Consider the following 26,228-nt stretch of genomic DNA (forward strand, 5'->3'; position numbering starts at 1 on the left):
CATAATGTTACGTTTTCATAACACAGACATTGTGGTCTTGGTTAATGTCAAGTGGTCATAATGCTAACATGTCAAACAATGATAACTTTGCATCCAAAGCGTCATCATTTACTGAATGACACTGGATGAAAACAGTCATAAACATTCCTAAAGACTCCTTCAGGGTCATGACATGGGTCATGTCATGTTTATGATAGTGTCATGTCAGTCATATGCACATCCCTTCAAATAAAGTGTTCATTTGTTTTACCCTTAATACAAATTGTGCGTGCGTACGTGCATGCATGCATGCGTGCGTGCGTGCGTGCGTGTTTGTGTGTGTGTGTGTGTGTGTGTGTGTTTGTGTGTGTGTGTGTGTGTGTGTGTGTGTGTGTGTGCCCATCTCTTTGAGGGGCTGTTAGGATTCCAGAGGCTCACAAACTGCATTCCTGACAGGTGGAGTAGGAGGGGTGGAAGAGAGGAGACAGGTAAGCTGGAAGAGCAAATGAAGGAATGTAGTCTCTCTCTCTCTCTCTCTCTCTCTCTCTCTCTCTCTCTCTCTTATTCCTTCGCTTTCTTTCCATCACCTTTACTCTCTCACTCCACAGTTGTTCTGAAAGGCTGTGAGACCTGCAGACAGATAGCAGTGTTCACACGCACAAACAAACAGAGCCTAGCCAATTTCAAGCCTCAATTGAACCTGTTTTCCAGCCGGCGGGGCGACAGCAGAGGTCATCTTTCTCCATCGCACAGTTTCAGCATTCGATCAGCTGAGCGATTCCTGTTTATGTTCTCTCTCTTGTCCTCTCCTTGTTTTAGTCTTGGTCCCACACTCTTTCACGCATCCTCTCGCTCTTGTATTTCACATTTCCAATTTGATTCAGAATGTTATTTTATCGTGATAATCTGCCTTGCTGAAAAACGCCTCTCAATGCAATTTCAAGCTATCTTTCTTAAATATATCCTTTAGGGCATACACTTCAAGTTACATTAGAGATGAGGTGGATAAAGTCCTATTATTCAAACTCTAAAGTACTATTTTACTTTAGGCATTCCATAATCTACCTATTTTAAATAAGGTGATTTGGGTAAATAATCTGCAGCAACAAGTCTTAAAACTAATCTCAAAATTAAGCTTAATCCTTGTGGCGCCGCGTGTAAAGTAACTACGTTGTCATTATCTTTTCTGTGCCGAAAAGCTGGGGAACGTCTAGCACGTTTGAACGGGAAAACCATTACTGAAACACTAATAGTTAACATCACAGTGCAATGCCAAGTTTAGAACATTTTTGAAGTTGAACATTTAATGATTTAAATTTTGATGCTAAAATCAGCCGGCCTGTGTCTTCTTTCACTGATAGACATAAGTAAAATACAATAAGTACATTTTTAGTCTTACAATCCCTAACACTTGCAGGTGCTATCTCAAAATTCAAAATGTCACAGAGCCTGTGAGTCTTTAAGAAAACCTCTAATCACTTGGACTTTCAGAGGGATACAAACCATCTAATCTCTGCAGCAGTCGTATAATTTCCTTGCTTCCATGCTGACTGCATCACAAACATCACACTATCTCAATATCTTCACACCATAATTCATGACCACACACTAGAGATTTTGTCCTCAAATTAAAAAATGTCTCACAAAAGCTGCTTATAAAAATACCACAACAAAATCCTGTAGTCTGAAGATCAAGACTACGGTTTCATTTTCATCACGCAGACGCTCATTAACAATCATCTGAACTGACTGTGATGTAGGCCTTTAATACACTTCTTAAGAGAGCAAAAGTGGAATGATTATGCTTCATCCAATCACTTAGTAGATGCTGGTTTTAGGGTCAAGAGAGCAATACGCTTCAAGTTATGCACAATCATAAACCCACTACCAGCTGTCGCGACGTCTTCCCACTCTGGCCGACTCCGAATGTTTTCACTAACCACAATATTTGCACCGCCGAGTGTAAAAACATCAGCAGACTTCTGTGCAACGGCCTTTCTGAACTGTGAGGGCAAACGTGAACGCAGAGAGGATTTACTGTGTGTGTGTGTGCGTGTGCATGTGTGTGTGTGTGTTACAACAGTTGGGTTGAAGACAAACCTCAGGGGGATTTTAGGTAAGCAGAGGCAGCTTGCTTAAGGTGCATGTGAGGCATGTGTGGTGTGTCTATATTTGCACACACACATACACACACAGGCAGGTATTCGGCCTGCCCACACACAAATACGGGTTATGTGGGATAAGAGACAGACGCACATTCCTGCGGTGCCCCTCAAAGGAAAGGGAATTCCCAAATCCTGAAAAATAAAACACTCTTCTGATGAAAATCCACAGAAATGTTTTAATATGTGTCACGGGACCCTTCGCACAAGACTTATGGACTAGCTGCATGCAAACATGAGCAAAAATTCATCAGAGTGCTTTACACAGCCAAGTATGAAAGCTGTAACTGGATCGTGCATAAAGCCGAAGGTATTATGCAATATGCATTATGTATTTTCCTCATATTGAATAGGTCTCTCTTTTTGATTTTTGGCAGTGTTTGCTGTTCGACACGCTCATGTTGATCCCTCTGTCCTTCGACATTAGCATCACCTCCACTATCAATCATGAATACATTTCGTCTTGCTATCCCATTACCTTTTATCCTTTCCACCCAAGACATAGTTCCTTCCTAACTTCCTACCTTCCCCAATATCCATCTTTCTTCTTTGCTCTCACTGATTTGTCCTCATTTCTACTCAATTTATTTACATGCATTTAACAATGAAATATCAAAAATTATAATCCAGAATTTCTTCTCTCGTGCAGTATCTCCCGACGTGTAATGTGTAAATGTACCTTATGCCCTCCTCGTCTCAACACCACCACCACAAAAGTGTGTTTGAATGTTTAAGCAAAGTTTTGTATTCTCCGACACTTACTTTGACAGAAACAATGACAGTTAGCTTTTTACTGTCAGTGAACTGATGCCAAATCATTGTACCTTTGCCCCCTATGGATATAATATACAAAAATAGATATCCCAATAGTTTTTGGGATATGTGTATCAGTTTTGGTGAGTTTTGACTGCTCTATGTGTACTAAATTGATCAGATGAATGATGAAAGATTAAAAGTGTGCCCACTTGATGGTTGTTGCTTGCTTTCTTCACTACCCATTTTCTTCTTGTGCATTAATTCGCTTGAAGAGCCCCTGTTGTGTTTTTTTTTCTCCATCTTTTAGTGTGTTTATATAGTTTATTTAGTATGTCATAGATGTATAACAGAACTAAAACACATGTCACTCCAAAAGGATTTTTCTCTCCCACAGACAACACTTTTCTCAAGTGCCTGAAAATGGCTCGCCCCCATTCCTGTTCCTCAATTGATGATGTCATTGATAGAGATAGCTTGTCCATTGGTGCTGCCTGAGCAACCACAGCCAAATGGCTTGTTTGAATTTGGTTGACCAATAACAACAGAGTGGGCCAGCTGACCAATCAGAGCAGACTGGGCTTTTCAGGAAGGCCGGCCAAGAGCTTAGTCAGACTGTTCAGATGGAGGCACTGCAGCAATGGGCAGTATGAGAAACGTAATGTGTTTTTTGAACATCAAAGCCTGTAAACCTTTTCGAGTAGACCCCAAGAGTACAAATAAGACACTGAAAAGGGGTATAATAGAGGCTCCTTAAGCTGAATAGCTTCCTCTTAACGACGTCTCAGATGCACCAAATGACACCACTTTAGGCTTCATACAGAGACAAGGATGGCTAAGTAACCTTCTCTGCAAACAAGCTTCCAGCCTTATATAGTTGTAATTAATGCCTCTATGTGCTGTTCTGACATTTGCCCACACCATACTGAACATATATAGAACATGTATAGTTCGCATGCTTAGACACTTACGGCTAGACGTTTGAATTTTCCCCAAAAGATGCTTCTTCAGCCGCAACAACTTATCTGATGATGTTTTGATTGTGCTGCTTTAAACCATGTTTGGATCTGCATATGTACTGTATGTTTGAGTGTCTCTCTCCCTCTCAATCACTGTAAGTGCCTCATCTATATTAACACAAACCTTTTTCCTGCATTTAAATGTACAGTATGTGAGTGTCTGGAGAGTATCCTTGTGTTTGCACATCTCAGCTAAGTGGGTGCTCTGATGGTGAGGGGTGGGTGAAGTAAAAGAAACCCATTTTAACTTCCAACGTCACACTGTGCCTTTTTTTTTTATTAATTTGAATTTAAAAAAAAATCTGTTCATCATAATTTACTGTAGTAGTCGTAGAAGAAGAAAGATTTTCGAAAACGTTGCTCACCTATTTACTCAGCTTTAACTCACACTCTTTCCCTCTCTCTCTCTGTAATTTCTTTGTCCCCAATCAACCCCCCACACATCCACTCTTTCTCTTCTTCCACCAAAAAAAACGTACCTTGGTGCTCCACAGTTTGACGGTCCAGTCGAAGGAGGATGTGATGAATAGGTGGGAAAAGTCGACGGTGCCCACTGCACTGTGGCAGCTGATACCCGTCACCGGCCCCTGGTGGCCCTCGAACATCTCACAGATACCCGCCTTGCTGCAGAAGGAGGACATAGGCGAGACCTTACTTTAGGGGTCTTAACTTGTTTGAAAACGAAGCAGTGAAGTGGTTTGCATCTTCCTGAAATGAATTAACAGCACAGTAAGAGAGCTTGGAGAAAAAGAGAAACAATACGCTACTTAGATGGATTGGAAAATCGTCAATTACATTCTAATATTACTTGTAATTCTTAGACCATTTACCCTGTTTCATTTGTTTAATTGACTTTCTAAATGTATATTTTTTGCAGACTTGTTTAGGCGTGATGTTGTAATTCTTGATTATCCAAACAGATAAATTGGAACTGAGTGAAGACATAAAACACAGATGAAACAAACATAAGCGATTAAGATTTGTCTGTGATGTTTTGTACGTGTGTGTGTGTGTGTGTGTGTGTGTGTGTGTGTGTGTGTCTGTCCACCAACCTGCCATGTCTGGATGCAGTGTACACAGTGCCCTCCTCGCTCCCAACCACATAGTTGTTAACATCTCCTGTGGGAAAAGCCATGCCTGTCACCGCCACGGGTTTGGATTTATTGTACACCAGTTCCATGGTCTCCTATGGCACACACACACACACATGCAGAGAGAGAGACCGAGAAAGAGGAAGAGAAAAAGAGGCATTATACATTTAAAGACACAAAAAGACACATCAGTTATAGAAAATACATGTGGAATACCAGGTGCATTAACACTAAAACTCTGCATTTGAGTGTGTTGTGTACCTGTGGCTGGGAAAGCATGTCCAGACTCCAGGAGCACATCCTGCCGTCTGTAGACACAGTGATCAGGTTGTTGGCATTCTGGGTGCCGACCACGTTCACACAGTAGACTGGGTGCTACACACACACACACACACATACACACACACACACACACACACACACACACACACACACACACACACACACACACAGAAATAAAGACACAGCATTAAATGAAATTGATGAGGATAACAAAACGTATAGTGGCAATTGCTTTCAGTGTCTCGATTACCTCATCTGTGATATAATTGCAACAATCCCCACTCAAAAGCTTGTTATTCTGCTGCATATTTTGATCACAATCTTAAATCTGTATTTGTCTCATTGATTAGAGGCATCGCATTTAGATAAGAAATATTTGGATCCTCCCTAACTGCAGTAGGCTGGCAGGGACATAACGTTTTTCATTAATTTAACATGCTGTAATATTAGTTCAATTGGATTTTAAACATGATCCTGAAATGATAATGTAATTTTACCCTTAAACACATGACATCATTAGATACTTAGTACAGATGGAGAAGGCTCACATGGCAGTGTGTAGTTGTTCCTTACAACAAGAGTGTGTGAAACAATTATGTCATTACTGGCAAGTAATTGATTTGTGGGCAGCACAAAGAATCCATTCAGCAGTAAGCAACACCGTAGCTGACTGGGTCTCACTGGAGAGGATGAGAGCGACGGCGTCATTGGCGACTAATGCAGCTTTATAAGCAGCCCTGGGTCAGAAGATATTGCCGGTGGATATTGGTTGGTAATCTGTTGAGTCAGGGTCAGTGAGTTCCTTGGAGCATCTAAATTGAGCTGTCCTAGTTCTGTGTAGAATTCGACTACTCCAGTCAGGAGTAGGAGTGTGTGTGTGTGTGTGTCCTGAAAATAATCAGTCTCCAACATGCAGATTTATCTTGTAAAAAAATGTAATGCTGCTGTAATGTGATCATTTAATTTACAACAAAATGTGTCAAATTCAAAAATCTTTAACTCTCCTCTGAGGTGTTCCTACAGACTGAATTCATTGTTTTATGTAACTAATTAAAAAACAACAGGGAACTTGTTTTCTTTTAGGTCAGAGCGTATTTCACCAGGGCTGCAATTAACAATTATTTTTATTATTCACCATAGTCATTATTTTCTTCATCATACTTCCCAGAGCCCATGGAGACGCCTTAAAAATATAATAAATTCTGTTCGACCAACAGTCCAAAATCAACATAATCAACAAAATCTACAGATAATCAACTTCAACATTTGGATTTATCATCTTTTAGGAGCTGGAACTATCATATATAATGTCACTTTAGCTTGATAAATTAGTTAATCGTTTGACTGATGATCAATGGGATTATTTTCTCTCATCAAATAATTTTCAGTGATAAAACAAACACACAGTTTGAAACACATGAAGAAAGAGCTTGAAAACTAAGCTGCAGATTTGATTCTTTTCTTTAAATTCTCTTTGTGTGTTTAGTTTTTTGTTAATGTGTCAGCTGCACCTCACTCAACCAATGTTCTTTTGTTTTTGAGTCCCGGTAGGGTTCCAGCTCCCAGTTGGTTCTGTATATCTTACAGTGTGTGCAGCAGCAGACAGAGGAGTCCTCTGGACGGGGGTCCGACGGTGACTGCGGTTGTCCCACAGGACAATCTGTCCCGAGTAAGTGCCCCCCACCACCAGGTTGGGATGAAACCTGGCAAAGCCCACAGATACTACTGGAGACTGAGGAAAGAGAAGGGGAGAGGATGAGCATATCATTCTGGTATGAGGATATGTAATGGGAACATTTCTGATATGGCATCAACTGACAGGACAAGGAACATGGTGAAAATAGAAATGGTTTGGGTTGATGAAAAGTGTAGATAAAACAGCAGACAGTGAGAAAAGAGCTAAAACAAAGAAAGGTATGAAGCGAAAACGGTAATGCTAGACGGAGCATGAGTGCGAACGAGTGATCAAGGCGTCGTGATGGGTGGCTGACATTGGGGGATAGACAAGGGAGATGATGAGTTTGGCTACGGTGAGGGTCCGCTGACGAGAGGAGAGAGGGGTGACGCTGGGGCGGAGACCAGACAAAGAGGGGAATTGTAGTCCTCTTTCCCCCAGCCGTTTCACATTACAGCATCAAAACCCCAGCAGCCACTGGAGCGCTCACTGTAGCCTCCATCATGACAAGTGCACCCTTGAACTCCCTCCCTCCCCAATACCGTGTTTATTGAGTCTTGGTTCCTCTTCACTGCTCGTCCCATATGGGTTTCTGCGTACAAGCTAGCCTTCCCTGACCCAGAGCCACTGAAGCATCTGGGCTGTGGCGTTATGAGAAAATGTGGCTGCATCGTATCGCTACAGGAGGCTAAGTGGTGTTATGCATTGACAAATTCATTCCTCCATCCACCCATCTAGTAACGCAGCATAATCAGGTTGAGAGGAACAATAACTCACAGTGAAAATGGGTCCAAGGCAGCGTTAAACAAGAAGCTCATGACATGCATCACAATTAAAAACAGTCAAACTATAAAAACATGCAGGGTGAATTTTGCAAAACAATTGTTGCCCAATCCAGTCGTAGATCTTGTTGGAAGAACCGCCGTTGACAGTTTAAGTGTTCCAGAAAACAGTACGTCAGACATTCTGTTGTTGGAACAAAATCTTGTCATTATTATCAGAATTCTCCCAAATGAATGCCTGGTTTAACAAGGCAGTGTTTGCAAGACGTATGTGAATACATTGACAGTATAGTATTCATTACAGATGTGGTTGGCAATGATACTACTACTTGGAATAGTGGACTAATAGACCGTAGGACTACGATGAATATACATTTTAGAAATAGAAGGAAATTCCAAATTCATACTTGAGTAACTTTATGAACACTATTAACAGTCATACATGAGTTACCCTCATAGGAGTGACTCCTTTAAAAACACACTGACATTGTCCAACTACGTGGAATATTGGTTAACAAACATTACAGTATATTAACTGAGACTGTTCATTTAAAACATCAGTTTTTACATTGTTAGACACAAGGCACTAATGGGCCAATATGCAACGTGCTCATGGCAGTGTTGGGTAGCAGCTGTACTAGATAGGTAAGAAATCTAACAATGGGAGTTCATGTTTAGAAAAAGCATAACATTTGTCTTATTTTTCATTTATTTTTTTCAGTTTTCTCCCTCGCCCTCGCCCGCTCTCTCTCTCTGTCCCGGCAACCACACCATGGGCGACGCAGCCAACTCCAAACCCCAGTTCAGTTTGAGAGGAGACTGGAAAACAAACCAGAGAAAAAGAAACTGACACTGAACACTCCTTCTCTCCCTTTTTTGTTTCTTCTGAGGAGTCACAGCTTCCAGACGAACGGCTCGGGACTCGCTTCAGATGTCGAGGCTCAAAATAAACTGAACTTTGGTGATAAAAATAAAGTCGCTCCTCAGGCGGCAAGGAGGCAGTCTCCGAAAAGTTTATTTAGACGGTCAGATAAAAAGGGATCAGGAATCTTTGTTTATCAGCACATGTTAACACACAGGATTTGATGGACATAAGATGATTATTCACATTACAAATTGTGTAAGTTGCATTGCCAGATTTATTCTACATGTAATCTAAGCAGTAAAAGCACCAATAACTGCATTAAGATAATGTCCAAAGCATGTATAACTGTCTTCAGAACATAGGAGTAGACAAGCTGAACTGCAATTGTTGTAACCTGTTTTTTAAATGAATGTGGACAATTTAAGAAAATGTTCCTAACTTACTAACTTATGTGCATGGGGACGAAAAGTTCAAAAAATATTGCAAGGTTTTTAACAGTAAAAGTACTTTAGGCCAAATGTCAAGACAACAGCTCTCATACTCAAGCACACATGGATGAGTCTGCCTTTAACTTGATCACTTTTAAGAGCTTTGGGATGACCTTTACACTCTGTGGTTGTCTGACAGGCTGATGTCTGAGGTCTGCCTCTCTCCCCACCCCTCCATAAAACTCTATCAGTGGGCTAATGAACCCACGTCCTGCCCTCTGTCATCTCTGTGCACAAACACTAAATACTGTGGGTTCACACACACACGCACACGCACACGGTTCCACCACGACAACCATTTATCCGTCTTTAAAAAGTAGTGGAACTCTAAACAATCTTTAGCCTCTGGAAGAGACAGGAAACTAGAGTGAAGGAAGCATACAATATATGCTATATCTTAATACCGTTGCCATAAAAAATAGTTTGAAATTTGGGGAAATATGCTTATTTGGCTTTCTTGCAGAGAGTTAAATGAGTGGTTTTACTCTACTCTCACAGGTGTCCATTTAATAAAAGGCTAGTGGCAACAGCTAAACATAAAAAGGACAGTTCTACAGCTAGTCAAGTTGTTTCCCGCTGCTTCCACTCTTTGTGCCAATACAGCTGAACTGGAAAGTAGGAAAATCTCAACTTAAAAGGCCTCCGGAAGTCAGATTTCTGACGAGAACCTCATCAACCTGACATTACAATCCAGCATGGCTGCTCAAAGCATCCAAAGTAGTAAAAGCTGTATGAAAAACAATAAACTGTTTATTAACACTTCTATCTTACGAGTGTCTCATTAAATGAGTCGAGCACACACAGCTGTCGATCTTCTATCTGGTTTTCAGACTTATTGCTGGAACACGGTCAACTCAGTTGTGACGTCATTACCTGTTCCCACCTCAAAGGTAAATGGAACGCCGCATAAGCTAAGCTAATCGGCTGAAAGAAAAACTCCCCAAAAACTATTTCTTTAACTCCTTTATGACTTTTTCCTCCATTGTTGCTTACTCTTTTGTTGCTTACTCTGTTAAAGCACCCTACTCAAGTCTTTCTGCCTAAAGAGATAGAAACCACAAGGCCGCTATAAAAGTGTCATTTATCATATTCATTTTAAATATTTAATCCATATTGTACTCTGTACTCTATCTAGTATACAGTATATTACCTCAAATATATTAATACCGTTATCATCAAACTCACTGCATAAAACCTTCCTCTTTAATTTGTCCAGTAAAAATTAATTTGCACTTTTTTTTTTACTATTAACACCATCAAAAATGTTAAATAAACACACAAATCTACAAGCATATACAAACACAAATAGGAAACATCCCTGCTCTCTTCCAGCAGTTATGACGCTAAATAAACATCTCTACCCCACATGAGTTATGACAAAGAGAAGCTAAATCAAATCAAGAGCCCCCTCTATTTCCTCCATATGTTAGTTTAACTCCTAAGCCCTATCAGTGTCCCCATCTTAAGAGGAAAAATCCTAACTAAACTCTGAATCAACTCTTTGAGAAACCACATGTTATGCCATCATTGCCCTCGTGTACTCTCAAGCTCAGAGAAAGAGCTACTGAAAATTAGCCCGGCTTTGTTCCAACAGTGCACTTTGAGGCGCCTGCCAGCAGCGACTTGACATAAAAGCCGTTCTCCCTAAATGCTTCTAATCAAATGTCACATCGACACATATGTTTTGGAGTTCTATGCCTTTTAAATGTACTGTAAGTCATTTGGTGCTGAAATGAGATCAATTTGTCCCGCGCTATAAGGAAGTTTGTGATTTAAACTCAAGGGAAATTGGTTGACACTCTAAAGCAGATTCTCAATTTGAATGTCATGTAGGAAATTAATGACTGAGTTTAGAGCTGAATTATGAAGCGCTTAGTTGTGTTTCAGCTGGATTTCTGTAGTCTTTCTGTTTACTTTATATTAATTTATGAGCCATCAATGATTCAAAAACTTTTGGATCTATTTGAGAAAATTCATTTTAGTGCTTAAACATGACTGCATGAAATATTTCATGTGTAAAGCTAATATACCGAATTAAAGTTCATCATTTTGGGAAATACTTTCTAACTGTCAGTTAAATGAGAAGATCCATATCACTCTCATGTCAGTAAAGTAAATATGAAGCTGCTGCCAGCAGCCGACTTAGTGCAAAAACTGGAAACAGGGAAAACATCTAGCCTGGACTATTTCTTGGCAATAAGCAGTTGCCAGGCAACAATCTGAGACTACAGGAAGTTACTAATCCGATAGATAAACCCACATAAAAAGGCAAAATGTTGTTTTTACACCCTGGTCTTTGTATGTATTAAACAAATAATTTACAACTTGTTAACTAGAAGATGCATTTCTTGCAGAAAATGCTTGTGAATGTTGAAAAGGTTAATTTGAAGGTGAGTAGTGAGAATATAGAATTGAGTGTGAATGGTTTTAATTATTATGAATTTCATTGAAATGTTGAATAATACCAATAATGTATTGTGGTGTATGAGAAGTAAACATAAAGAGAAAGATTTAAAAAATAGTATTGTATTATTGATATTCTCTCTCAACTTTACTGTAGCTGTGACTTCACCCACACTGCGCAGCCTTGAATAAAAACAGAAAAATCATAAAGAAGCAAAAAACTAAAACAGCAATAAAAGTAAAACTGTATGCAAGTATAAATGTTAGAAAGAAGATGAAAACAAGCACAAATATCCTTAGAGAGCTGAACATTGATTGTTAAAAAAAATGGGATACAAATTCACAGTATAGTGATATACAATAGTATACTATCCAACAAAGTCTGAAAGAAAATGCAAACTCCACAAAAAACTGCCAAGCCTGGATGGGTGTCAAACCGAGGGTCCCAGTCAAACAGAGGGTCACTTTTTTATCACTTCTTTCGACATACTGTGCGTATGTCGACATACTGTGCGTATGTCGAAAAAAGTGATAAAAAAGTAGCTCACCTGTTAGAACCCGCATGCAGGCCCTATTTTCAGAGGCTCAGTCCTTGCCACAGTGGCCGCCGGTTGAATTCTGACCCACCTGTCATAGTATAGTATGTCGAAAAAGTCATGGTATAGAATGTAAAAAAGTGATAAAAAAGACATAAAAAAGTCAAAGTATAGTATGTCGAAAATAGTCATGGTATAGTATGTTGAATAGTCGTGAAAAAGTCATAGTATAGTATGTGAAAAAAATTATGAAAAGTATTAGCATAGTACGTTGAAATAAGTCATAATACAGTAGGGCAAAATTAGTTTTTATTTTAGTACAGTATGTTGAAAAAACTGATAACAAAGTCATAGTTTAGTATGTTGAAAAAAGTCATGGTATAATATGTTGAAAAAAGTGATAAAAAAATATAGCATGACAAAAAAGTAATAAAAAAGTCATAGTATAGTATGTTGAAAATAATCATAGCATAGCATGTCGAAAAAGTGATAAAAAGTCATAGTTTAGTATGTCAAAAAAACCTATGAAAAAATCATGGTATGGTATGTCAAAAAAAGTCATAGTAAAATATGTTGAAAAAAGTGAGTAAAAAGTCAAAATATAACATGTCAATTAATTTGTGATAAAGAAAGTTTAGTATATCAAAAAAACTCATGGTATAGAATGTAAAAAGTTATAAAAAAGTCATAGAATAGTGTGTTGAAAAAGGTCATAGCATAGTATGTCAAAAATAGTTTTAGTATGGCATGTCGAAAAAAAGATATAAAAAAGTCATAGTTAAGTTTCTCAAAAGAAATTATGGTGTAATATGTCGAAAAAAGTAATTAAAAAAATCATAGTATAGTATGTTTAAAAAAGGGATGAAAGAGTCATAGTATAGTTTGTCAAGGAAAGCGATGAAAAGTAATAGTACAGTATGTTGAAAGAAGTGATCAGCATAGCATGTCGAGAAAAGTCAAAGTCATTGAAAAAGTCATAGTGTAGTACTGTATGTCAAAAATAAAATAGCAATTGTATAGTATGTTGAAAAAACTTCATAGTATGGTATGTTGAAAAAAGTGATTAAAAAAGTCTTAGTAAAGCATGTTAAAAATAGTCATAGTATAGTATGTAACAAAGTAATGTCGAGAAAAGTCCCAAAAAAGATAGTATGTCAAAGTATAGTATGTCAAAAATAAAAAAAATAAAAAAGGAATTATATAGTTGTAAAAAGTAAAGTGTGTTGTAAGTAGTAAGTATAGTGTTTTGAAAAAAGTAATAAATAGTCATAGAATAGCATATTGAAAAAAGACAAAAAAGTATGTCAAAAATAGTGTTAGCATAGCATGTCAAAAAAAGTGATAAAAATGTCATAGTATGGCATAGTATGTTGAAAAAAAGCCACAAAAAAGTTATATTTTGATATGTCAAAAAAATGATAAGAAAGTCACCGTATGTATGTTGAAAGAAAAGTCATAGTATAGTACGTAAATGTAAATAAATACGTAAATAAACAGCCATTAAAAAGTCAAACTACCTGCAGGTAGTTACTGCGGACTATAACCCAGGTATGATTCCCAGTCAAGGCTGGCCCTTTCATTACGTTTTTGTTCACATACTATACTTTGACTTTTTTACATACAATGCTATTACTGTTTTTCAACATTAAATCTTTGGTGGAACACTGGTTCTGGGGTTTATACTTCTACCAACTAGTGTTGGCAAACTGACCAACAAGGCAGTTAATTAACCAAACTTGTTTCACCTAACTGGGAGAATCGAGTGCCATTTGTCAAAGAACCGACTTACTCCTGTTTTTTTTACCTCATTAGCACCACTGCTGGAGTGCTGGTAGAATCATTCAGGAAATGGGCTACTGCGAGCCGAGCAGCACCGAAAGAGTTGCTGAAGAGTTGTCGAAGAGTTGTTAAAGAGTTGTCGGTCGATGACCGCGTACCAGGCTACTGAACTAGGCCGAATTGAGTCTCAAGCGGTGTCTAGTGAGTTATTAACCATCTCGTTTCTACTGCATCTTAGATGATTTTTGTTCATGGCAATTCACACATCGATAAGAAACACATCACATACAAATACACATAATTTTACTTTGGTAGTTATGTTAAGTTAAATGTTAGAGAAGTGAATGTTGCAGGCTGCATGGTAGAAAGGCTGTCACAAGGAGACCGTACACCAGGCTACTGAACAAGACTGAATGTAACCGTGCAACCACTCAAATCAAACGGGTGTGTTACTGCTCGTGCATCTTAGATAATTGTGTACATAGAAATTCATAGGCTACATTACCCATGGATATCCCATACAAATACACGTCATGCTATTGTGGTAGTTATAGTTACTTAAATGTTTGTTACATTGTAGGTAGGCTGTCACGAGGATACCACGCACCAGGCAACTGTACGACCTATACGTTTTTTAACAGACTATGCTATGAATTTTTATTGGCTTTTTCCAACACACTATACCATGACTTTTTTTGACATATAACTTTCGACTTTTTTATCACTTTTTTCAACATACTATACTATGACGTTTTCAACATACTATACAATGACTATTTTCAACATACTTTACTATGACTTTTTTTACATCTTTTTTCGACACGCTATTGTTATGACTTAACAATTTTTTTTTCTTTCCCTACCATGACATTTTTTAATATAGCCTACTAAACTGACTTTTTTATCACAAATAAAAAATATTAAAAAGTCATATCATGATATGTCGAAAAGAATCGTAGTATAGTATGTCGAAAACAACATAATGAAAAGGGGCAGCTTGGACTGGGTATTGAACCTGCGTCCGAGTCCGCAGTGACTACTTGCTGGTGCTAACCACAGAACTAGTGTGCCATAAAATAAATTATGTTGAAAAGCCATTAAAAAAATACAGTAGAGAATATTGAAAAAATCTAATTCATCTAATTTATTTGGATAAAGTAAAAAAATGTGGGCATATCAGCGATTTGAAAAACAGTTACTCTTTCTTTTTGTCCAGAAATATCGAGGTTGTTTAAGGAGGCTTAAAGAAGCACTAAACTTAAACAGTGATAACACAAAAGCTGTAAAAGATATCAAAAAGCTAAACCATTTTCTAATAGTTAAAGGTTTTTTGTGAACAGTTTCATAGTTTCTTGAATGATGTCTGTAGAGGAAAGTATGTGGGAGCAGTAGCATTGAAAAGCGGAAAAAGCCACTTTTAATGTAAAAAGAAAAAAAGCTTGATATTAAAAGTAAAATTCAAGCACAAATGTCCTTAGCGAGCTGAACATTTTGAATATTTTTTATAGCCAAAAAATATGCAGTAGTATACAGTAGTAGGCTACCAAAAATTGTATGGAAGAATTGGATAGCAATACTGTAAATGCTACTGAATAAGCACATTTTTACAAAATGTTGAACATTTCCTTTAAATCAATGGCAGCCATACTCCTCCCATCCCCTGCAGCTCCTCTTCAATTCAGATTGATACGTTTGGACATATCGGTCATACGAGCACCATGCCTGTCTAAATAACACCTCAACAACTCTCATGTCGACAAAACCCCTGCTAGGATTGCATCTCCATGTCAGGGCTGAATTGATACCGAGCCTGACATTTCATTTCAAAATGAAAAAAAAACACAAGTGGCTCTGTGGAAGGTTCTAATCTCACATGCAGCATGGGTCAGACACCTGCCAAGTCATCTCTTGCCAGCCCAAATGGAGAGGATGTGGGGAGTGACAGCTACCGGAAGAAAAAGCAGCATAGAGAGTCACATTGGTATACTGGGCCTGAGATGAATTGTGGAAGCTTTTGCAGGGAGACACTCTTGCAGTCAGAACAGTGGGTTTCATTTCTTTCCTCGGGCAAGGTCTGCTATGTGTTTGTGTTTGTGTGTGTGTGTGTGTGTGTGTGTGTGTGTGTGTTTAGGTGTGTGTATGTGCGCGCGCATGAGGGAGAAACTCACACACACAAAGTATCATCTACCATATCTCACACAGGCTCACAAGGCTAAGTGCTTCTGGCAGCCCTTATTATATTGATGGGAAGTGTTCTCTACAGGATAATACACACGTGGTAGGCTCTGATGAAAGATGGCACCCAGCAAGGGATTAGAGAGATTCGAAGGAATGACAGAGAGAGAAAGAAAGCTAGAGAGAGACGAACACTCCCTCCTTTGTTGCCTCCTCCTTTCTTTCAATCTTTCCCCAGGCAACAAACTGTTGCTTAAGTGGGCTTGAGAAGGCAGAAATGGAGCAAGAGTGCTATTGTGAGAAGAAAAGGGGTGGGTGGGGGGGCTGATAGGGCACGCCAAACAGTATCTCCTCCCAAGTAGATCCACGCTGCATCACACTGCATTCCCCCCCATTCACCGCACTCATCTGTTTTCCACTCTGCCTTATCAGGACCAGATGGATCTGACTGTCTTTCTTTACATCCCCGCTTCTCAACCTCCCCCCTCCTCCCAACCACCTTTCTCCTCCCTTTCTCCCCCTGGCTTCGCTCGTTTATGACACCCCATGGATTTTGTCACTCTGTGGTTTCTGGCAAGGAGAGAGAAATACCAAGCAGAGTCTCGATTTCACCAGGCAAAGAATGAGGGTTTGACGGAGCGAAAGCATGAGGAGGAGGCTATGGGAACACAAACAAGCCTTTCTCTGCCTCTTAGAGCTCATTTTTCCAAACAAATTTATACCTAGAATATTGCAATATTTACATAATTCCTAAAACATTGAACTCTTTCTTCAACTAAAACTCTAAGCCAAACTGCCGATGCAAGACTCTTAAATAAAGAACAGTACCTAAATAAAATGATAAAATTCCCTGATTCAGGTCAGAAAATAATTAAACCAATATTTAAATGTCAAATTTTGATTCTCAAGCTTGGTACTTAATAAGTATTGGATTCAATACCCATACTTCTCGCATAATGCTCAACAGACACTGGAAAGATTGACTGCTTTTATTTATTTTTCCTATAATACCAATTTAAACAACCTCTGATCAGCACAGTTAAAGATGTACAAAATATAATATAATGTACCACAAAAATCAACATCAACAGCCAGTAGAAGCTACATCCTTAAAGTGTGCCACAACTTAAATACAGCCACACAGTCTTAACCCATGTGCTCAGCGAGCATTTACAAGAATTATCTGCTAAGCTTTCTAAACCCAATGCAGCTTCATCCTCCAAAGAGAACAGTGCAAAAGCATTATTCACAGGCCTTCTCTAACTCTCTCTACATTGGCCCACTCTCTTTTTCCTGCTCTGCTTCTCTTACTCAACCTTTCTGGAAGTGTCAAAGGCCTCGGGACTGACACAAGCTAGCAAGGTATTAATAAAACTATGACTGAGTGCAATGGGATATGACAGTAGCGGCGGGGGTTGTTACAGGCGTGTGGTTTGAGGGGTTCAGCAGAGGTTTTTAAGTCAAACCGGCCCTTTAATGTGGTGTGACTTTGCCCACTTGAGAGGCTGGTGTGAAGTTACAAGATTGGACCCAACTGGGATGGGGCGATGATGGGTCCAACTGCTGAGAGGGATGTGATGAGGAGAGGCATGCTCAACTGGTACCAGAATCCCCAGCAGCGGCAACCCCTTTTCCTAAAGAACAAACCCTACCCACACACTGATGGATTGCACACTTCCTCCACTATATCACAGATCAGGGGCTCCTAAAGTGGGGTCATGAAACTACCAGGGGTCCTTAAGGGGATTGTGTAAGGCTCCTTAGTTTACCGAGATATTGTTTAATTTCAAATTTTGTTTATGCACACAAAATCAAGCAGAGTTAGAGAACAATGATACATTTAATTTGTATAAACATTGTATTGTGTAATAAAAGAAGTTTTACACTAACCAGTACATAATAAAACATCAAAAAGAATCACAATAGCTGAAAAGCGGTATAAATAACCAAATGTATAAAGATGTGTTCATATAAAACTGAAGACTGAAAACTGTTTTGACCAGATATTTTGATGTCTCCAGTGAAGCGAAATACCATTTTTCACCATAAATGCCAAAAGGAATTGATAAATCTGCAGTTCAGTTATTTTGAAATTTGTCTTTAAATTTGACTTTAAATGGCTTTTAAATATTTTATTTTTCCTGCCAAAAGCCAAAAACAAAATCTACATTACAAGCAACTGACCACGCAACCATGATAACAAGCAAGAAAGCCACAGTATTCATGTCAATGTCTGTAATAAAGGTACCTTAGGTAAGGTAAAAAACAAAACAAAATGTAAAGACAGGAAAAGATGCTGAAAACACTGCTGCATGTTGCAAAAAATACAAGTGCACAATCCCCAGATTGCATTTTCCTAAAGTCAGACCCACAGACTCCTCCCAAAAATCAGACCATTACCAATTTTTTAATTTTTTACTTTACATCACACCAGCAAGTCAAGGACATAAATCCCAACAATGCTACCTCAAAGTAAAACCCAGCTAATTAGCATAGGATTGTGTAGTGTCCAGTAGAAATAAACAAGGTCTGTGTAAAAGTCACTAATATGTATTAAAATGCAGGTCCAAAAAGTCCAGAAACTAATAAAACTGCACTGGTAACATTCTGAGAGTATCAAACCTGAACAAGAAAATGTGCTCTTGTTTCAGCAAAACAAGGGAATGTTGTAAAAAAGGACAGTTTTTGCATAGCTAAGCCCATTCGCCAAACTGCGCACAGCCAGAAATATAGAAGCTTGACCTCACCAATACCCCATCTGAAACATGAAGCCTTCTTTAAGCCATAGCCTTATACAATAAAGACCCTGCTGAACCAGACCTCAACCACAAACCCCAACCCTCCAATACCGACCCAGCACTGTCATTCTTTAGTATGGTCCACACAGACACGCCACAGCCTTTACACGTGTGCTTGATACTCACATTAACATGTGCATACACACAGATAGCATTCAGCCATCTACCTATCCATCCACCAGATCAAAGATGTGACAGATGCATGTGAACAGCTTGGTGCTCTGTTCCTGTAGCTAAGGATGTGGAGGTAGAAGGGGAAAAGAAAAACAGAAGAAAGTAGAGAAAGAGAGCAATGAGGCACCCAGCCCTGTGGTTTTTGGGGGGTTAAACGGCAGAACATGCTCACACATTAAGAGCCATCTGATCCGCGGCTAACTAGCCAGTCGCGACTCTGTTTGCATTTATGAAAAGGCCCCGCAGAAAGAAAGAGCAAGAAAAAAATGTCTCTACTCCTCTTTCCTCTTGTCTAACCGCTCCTGTGCTCCTTTCATCCGAATCCAACTTTGACAGGGGATGTCACGGCTGATTCCAAATGACTCGCAAAATCTACTTTCTTTTTCTTTCCAATCTATTTTATTTTTATCTTCGTTTATCCTCTACTGTTTATATGAACACTCACATCTAAATCCCAGCTCATTCGCTCCCCACTATATCTTTCTTTCTTGGTTTTTTCTTTCATTCACATTTTTTCCCCCCACAAAAAGACCATAGCACAGCTCGAGGCCACACTAACTCACTGACTAACATGGGGGTGGTAGGAAAGTGGGGCACTTGGGAGTTTCTGTTCTCTCTCAGTCTGTTCTCAATCTGATATCACTTCATCTAATGCAGATCTTTCCAGTAAACACTCAGAAGTGTTGTAGAAGTGGTTTGTATGAGTTGGAGAATCGAAAACAAACACTAATGACGAGGCTTTGTTACGTTGCAGATAACTATTTCTATGTTTTTAATGCAAACAGATGGCATTGTTTTCCAGTGATCCCGTCTCTACTTGAGCATAGTTCACCTCTGTTGTAGACATTTGTAGCTGATTGCCCCCTTTTGATAAACTAAGCACTTTATCAGCTGCTTACACAAATAGCCATGTTCCCAAACGTCTAATAATCAACGCTGATGGTTCACAGATCAGCATGCTCAGAAACCACATTGTCAATAAAGTCAGATGTACTATACATATTCCATCAGAAAACCACATGGAAAAACTACTGAATCCTACAGCTACAAGATGCATCATGGTAATCTATCCGTAAGATGGATTTCAGCAGCAACATATATTATGGTGCAGTAAAAGAAAGGAGTGCTTTAAAAATCCATTATGGAGCTAGCTTCATATCGGAATATTTGCACGCAGCGTGCGGTCTGCAGGAATATGTGGTTCTGTATGTTTTTGAAAAGGGAGAAAAAATCTATTTCCCCTTTTTGGAAGAAGCTTAAACCCAACAGAATGTGTGTGCATTTCTAACATTATTTACCGAGCATCGAGGTGACATTAATACTATTACAGGTGTATTTACACATTTGCAGTGTTGACATAATTGGCAAACGCAGCACTGCTGACATTAGACGCATCATCAATGTGGGTGGGCTAACACACATGTGGCAGCGTTGGATTAGGAAGTGGTAGGCCACATCATTACTACCAAGACCTCTCTATACGGCCTTGGCTGTCTCGAGGGAGCCATGAAGCCCTCACACCCAATCCTTCTATCCCTTTTCTCAGTGTCACTTGCTATAAGCATCTCGCCCATCAGTGAGTTTCTTTCTTTCCCAAAACCTATATTTCGTCCAGTGGCAGCGTTCAGCTATAATCCAATCTGGAGGGCCAAATCAATGCATGTGGAGCTGCCTTTCATTTCCCTTTCCTCCACTCTTCACTTTTCAGTCACAAAGGGGCAGTCATTTTAGAGTAGAAAAGAGAAACAAGCTGGAGATTACCGGATGGACCAACTGTTGGGTTGCCACATAAGGTATGAAAATGAAAAAGAAGAATAGTGCTCAAGAAAATGAGAGGAAGATGGAATATGGTTTGTTCACTTGTGTATCTCTGTGGCAGTTGTTTGTAGGTTCATGCTTGCAACTTACCACCAACAGAACAGATAAATATACACAAAGAGCAAAACTAACGTCATGTCTTACCATCATATTCTAGCTATAGTTTTGTAAATATGTTTGTGGTTTGATAAGTTTAAGTACCTGACAGTGAAAGATGTACTCTGGTGTGGCCTTCTTAAATTTGATGTTCCATACTAGGGCAACACCATCTGGTTCATGAGGAGCATCTTCATTATTGTTATAGGAGGCAACCAGCAACTCAGGATACTGACAGAGAGAGAGAGAGAATGGAGGGGTCTTTAGTAAATCTTAACACCCGCATAATTGGTGCCAAGACGTGAGAAAGTCCTATTTCGTAAAATGGAAGGAAATGTTTTTAATGCATCATTTGAATTCACAGGTATATATACACAAGGCTGCAGGACTCACCTGAAGCGACCAGTCAAGGCAGGTGATCACACGATGTTTCGACCAGTGTTCATCATAGAAGAGTCGGCTAAAGGACAGACTGGAGCCACTACCTAAGTCTCTGAAAAAAGACAGTAGATATTTGTGAGATAACCTGCATAGAAAATACAAAACTATAGTGAGGTAAAGTCAAAAGTAGTCACCTTGGTAACAAAAGTGTAAAACAGGTGATGTTATTCATTATTAGGGCAAGCATACAATATATTTTTATGAAGCTCAGTTAAAATAAAAAATGTCATCTTATGTAAACAAAAGGCCTCTAAAGGTCCTGACACTCCAAGTTGACAGATGGCCGTGCATGTTGCCCTAAGCTTTTAAGATGTGTTGGTTCTAGTCGGCCCTTTACAGCAGCCATCAGCTGACTCAGCGCATTGAATTGACAACAGAAGAGTTTGGTGAGAGAGCAGTATGACTGGCTGTTTACCCTTGTGAGTCAGTCATTTCAGCCAACCTGTTGCCTGTGGTCAAACTAGATCTTGTGCAAAATGGTTGCGTTATCAGTAAGTTGTATCACCACTCCTGTCTATTCGTTCATGACAACTCTTTCAGGGAAATGTTACTAGAACTTTAGTTGTAAATAGACTCATATTTGAGTGCAAATTACTAAATGTGAATAATCCACTTTGTCTGCAATGCCATGCGAGAATGAATTGTAACAAAACAATGTAGTGAAATGGCGGTCATGTTGTTACAATTTCAAAAATAGAATGTCCATGGAAAAAAGAAGAGCACTGATGTGAAGCACTTGGCCACGGCTTATTTTAAACATGATCTCTATTTGACCACAGGCTTGATGCTTCTCTGTGGCTGCAGTGGTCAAAGCTGAGTTGCATTCTTCTATAATAACACAGCAGTATACTAAAACTGCTTTGCACACTTATAACTTTAACCAACACTTTGATAACCTCCATTTGAAGGCAACTCATCATATAGTAAGACAGTGATCTTTAAGACATAACATCCTGAGAGTGTGACATCAGCAGGAAGACATAGATAGATAGATATATAGATAGATATATAGATAGATAGATAGATAGATAGATAGATAGATAGATAGATACTTTATTCATCCCAAGGGAAATTTTAGAATGTATTTTAAAGAACAAAGGAGATTCAAGGCCCCTAGAGTGACACAGTGGGCATGAGTCAGTCTTTGCACATTTCACAGTTTGAGGCATGCAAGTAAACATTCACATGTGCTCTTGCATCCAAACACAGACTCTTTCCTCCCTGCCCCCAATCGCCTCCTCCCTGCTTACCCCTCTTTGTCCTCCAGCTCCCGGCCACCGTAGTCAAAGAAGATGTTGCTGTCTTCAGCCAGAGCTCTCTCCATCACCCGGATGCTGCAGTCAAAGAAACTCTGAAACTCAGAAGAGTGCAGGATCTGCTGCCTCTCCTCCTCTGTCAGCTCCCGTAGAACTGGAAATGAGCCTGGTGGAAGGAACACAGACATAAACACACGAGCATGTGAGAAAGACAGAGCACACCAACTTTCCTAAAGCCCAAAGAGATATCTTTAAATGTCTTCTTTTGTTCGAACAATAGTCCAAATCTCAACGATATTACATTTATTATAGTTATTAAAATGTGGCTCGGTGGTGCAGTGGTTAACTCGCACAGCGGAAAGGTTCTGTGTTCAGCTGGTGGCATGTTCTCTCTGTGCCTATGTAAATTATCAGCTTCCTCTCTAGTATACTATTCTTAACTTTTTTTGCTAAGAAATCTCTCTCTATTTTTTTCTATCCATACTAACAAACAAAACAAAAATCAGTAAATAGTATTTGATGGTACCTGCAAAAGGTACATTTTTATTTTGAAAAAGCTGTCAAAACAACACCTTCTCTAAATTACTGTTCAAGAGCCTTGAACTAAAAAATGTTTTGATTTATTGTTTTATAATTCATATTTATTCTTTTCAACTGACATTGTGACATTCTACTTTGAATCACTGACCATAGTGAAAATGCCTTGCAGTATCGTTCGGTACTGTCATGTCTACTTCTGTAAAACAGAGTACATCCATGTGTTTCCAATGTCTTATTAACATTCACTTTATCCCTATCAAAACCAGAATCACATTCAGGACATCATAAACTACAAACAGTTCCTAATGCATCTTTTCTAATAAAGCCCTACAGTGAGAACTTCATAAACAAGAGAATAACAAAGCCCTCTGAGCGTCCCGCCTCCCTTTGAACGTAATAGCTGCACAGCACGGCGTCCAGTTTTTGAAGTCACTGTCCCCAAGCACACATGCGATTCTAGACACACAAGCACGCACAGACACACATATAGTCATATATATCGACCTTTACCCTGCCTCTTGACTTTGATCCCCCACATCCCTTTGTATTTCTTACGAGTTGTCAGAAAAGACCCAGTGAATCGAGTGGCAGAGATCAAAGGCCAGACCTTCTAATAGGCCAGGATGGAGAGGAGACGGATGACTATGTGTTTATGAGTGAGTGTGTGTGTGTGTGTGTGTGTGTGTGTGTGTGTGTCTGTGTGTGTGTGTGTGCATACATCTGTCTATGTGTGTGCTTGAGTCACATTCAGTACAGTCAGGATTGTGTTTATGCACATATATTTAAATATGTATACATCTGTGTATCCATTACAAAGATATTACATATTTCACTACATGAACCATCCACATGCAATTGCACACACGCACTTCTCCATTCCTCTCCACTTTGAAGTGTGGTTGGGGTCAGTGCTGACCCCCACATGCCATGGAGCTGATATGATAAACCCGCCTTAACCCCCACTGTAACCTACCCCCATCCTTCCATCTGATACACCCACTAACTGGTAGAGGGTGTCACACACAAGGGCCGGCGTTTCGTGACAGTTTGACCAACATGTGAAAAGTAGAGGGAAGGTGAAGACTGGAGGGTACAAGATTTGGAAGTTTTCTGTTTGCAGTAATCGGGGGGTACAACTGCTACAGAGAGTTAATTTATGCATGAGGAAATGTACTGAATTTAAGAAGACTTAATTAATGAAGTGGTTAACCATTTTTACTCAATCCATCCATGCTTTGTACCTTCTTTGTTTTCCCTGTTGTCATCTTCATCTTGCTGCTCCGACTCTGGGCCTGGCTTTGCCTCCATCATCTCCTCATCTTCCTCTTCCTCCTCTACTGAAAGAGGGTTAAAAAAAGAAAGAGAGAGAGCACTCATGTTAATCAACAGCTGTTCCAATTTTCCTCGACTTCCCGCTGTGTACTGCCTTCCCCCCTTCTTAGCAAAATAATCATTCCCAGACATGCACTGGTGCACCTGACTAACTAACATTTGGTCCAAATAGGTTTCATTAACAAACACAGACAATCCTATTTCTTTTTAGAAAACATACATGGGAAGTTAAAATGCTGTAGAGTTTCAAGTAAAGTTGCATTTCTCCAGAATATTAAGTACACATTGTCTTGGGGGAAAAAAACTAAACAACTATCCTTGTAAACTATCCTTCTAGCATGTGTTCACATGATCCGTAGACATTGTGCACACAAAACACACACAGCAGGAAATGTCAGAGTTGGTGCGCTCTCCTCTTGTTCTCTCACCTTTGACCCCAAGCAAAAAGATTCAATGATGTGTGTGTGTAAAAGGGGATTCCCTCTGCATTCCGTCCAATCAGGCTCTGCAATTACACTTGCCTCTCCAGAATTTATTGTAAGTGTGTGCTGTGTGTGTGCTGTGTGTGTGCTGTGTGTGTGCTGTGTGGGCATGTGTGTGTGTTTTGAAGGAGGTGGGTTCAAGTATGAAGGGATACTGTCAACATAGGCACCTGCTTGTCAGCTACTGCTCCCCCCAACAAGCCCCCACACCCCTCAGGGTATGTGATGGTAACCCTTGCCAACCTCTCCTCCTCTTTTCTGCTGCTCCCTCCCTCCGAAACAGATGCTGAGAGTCGGGGGGCCTCTCTCAGAAGACCTCTTAACACCCTGACATTGTGGCCAGACACCTGTGGTCTGCCAGCACACATGCTACACTCATACAATCTGTCTTTCTCTCTCTCTCTCAAACACACACACCCGGGGCCCTTGCCTGCAGTGCCAGAGGTGGCAAGGGGTTAACTGGCGCAGGGTCAAGCTGACAACAGCCACTCAGTCCAGTGGGAGGAAGTGACTACATCACACCCTCAGACGTGTCATGTCTCTCTCACACACAGAAACAGACACACAAACACACACACACGCCGGGGTGTGTTTAACTCAGCTGGAGTATGGCCCAGGGCAGTGTCAAAACCACTTGCCCAAGGGCTGCTCTTGCACCGGATGAACTGTCCTAACATCACTTGGGCTTGCCTAAGCATTTGATGAACTCAGTGCTGCTCTCTAAAAAGGCACAAATATGAGTATAATTGGTCGAGCACATTTCTTTCTAATATCATTGCACTAAATTCTGGCATTTTTTAAATTCATTATTTAAGGCTTCTGTCATCCTGTCTTTGGTTTTTTATTTTTACTACGAAGTTCAAGTTTTTCATATAAGACTTTTTATTTTCATTCTGTGTATGTGTATATAATAATGGACTAAGCTAAATCAAACACATAATGGTGAGGTTCAGTCCAAGTGGTTACCAGCAAGCTGTAGTGATCCAAACTCCAGTGACCCACCAGTATGGAGGAGAGACCAGAGAGGACCAGACCAGGCAGACTGCCAGACTAGCTCCATTTCTGAGCTGCCAAAACCGACAAGCAAACAGAGACACTCAGGCATACCCTTTTTCAGGGCCTTTTGTCACTTCCTCCATGCCTTCAGTTGGTCAAGCTTTTTCTTGAAGGTTGTTTTTTGTCATCAGTTTCATCACTGTTTTACTTCACAAGCTGTTGTCATTACTCCGCAAAGGCTCCAGGACGTGAAACAAAAACAGCACTCAGGGTCCTGCTTACTAGCATTGAGTAGATACATTACAA

At 39.7% G+C, this 26,228-nt stretch overlaps 1 protein-coding gene across 19 annotated transcripts in view; it reads right to left on the reverse strand.

Moving 5' to 3' along the window:
- Window positions 1-26,228, reverse strand: part of LOC117956923 (cytoplasmic dynein 1 intermediate chain 1) — a 54,982-nt gene that overhangs the window by 7,187 nt on the left and 21,567 nt on the right. For 13 of the 19 annotated variants that reach the window (XM_034892296.1, XM_034892288.1, XM_034892287.1 and 10 more), the window contains 8 exons: window positions 24,354-24,449; window positions 22,567-22,738; window positions 21,269-21,368; window positions 20,981-21,106; window positions 6,872-7,018; window positions 5,266-5,379; window positions 4,966-5,099; window positions 4,393-4,537 (listed from right to left, as the gene is read on the reverse strand). In XM_034892296.1, coding sequence (XP_034748187.1) covers window positions 4,393-4,537; window positions 4,966-5,099; window positions 5,266-5,379; window positions 6,872-7,018; window positions 20,981-21,106; window positions 21,269-21,368; window positions 22,567-22,738; window positions 24,354-24,449 — 1,034 coding nt within the window. The remainder of the gene's footprint in view (window positions 1-4,392; window positions 4,538-4,965; window positions 5,100-5,265; window positions 5,380-6,871; window positions 7,019-20,980; window positions 21,107-21,268; window positions 21,369-22,566; window positions 22,739-24,353; window positions 24,450-26,228) is intronic. The other 6 variants (XM_034892286.1, XM_034892298.1, XM_034892294.1 and 3 more) reach the window with 1 other exon arrangement.

This window comes from Etheostoma cragini, chromosome 14, assembly GCF_013103735.1.
Source record: "Etheostoma cragini isolate CJK2018 chromosome 14, CSU_Ecrag_1.0, whole genome shotgun sequence".
Lineage (NCBI taxonomy): Eukaryota > Metazoa > Chordata > Actinopteri > Perciformes > Percidae > Etheostoma > Etheostoma cragini.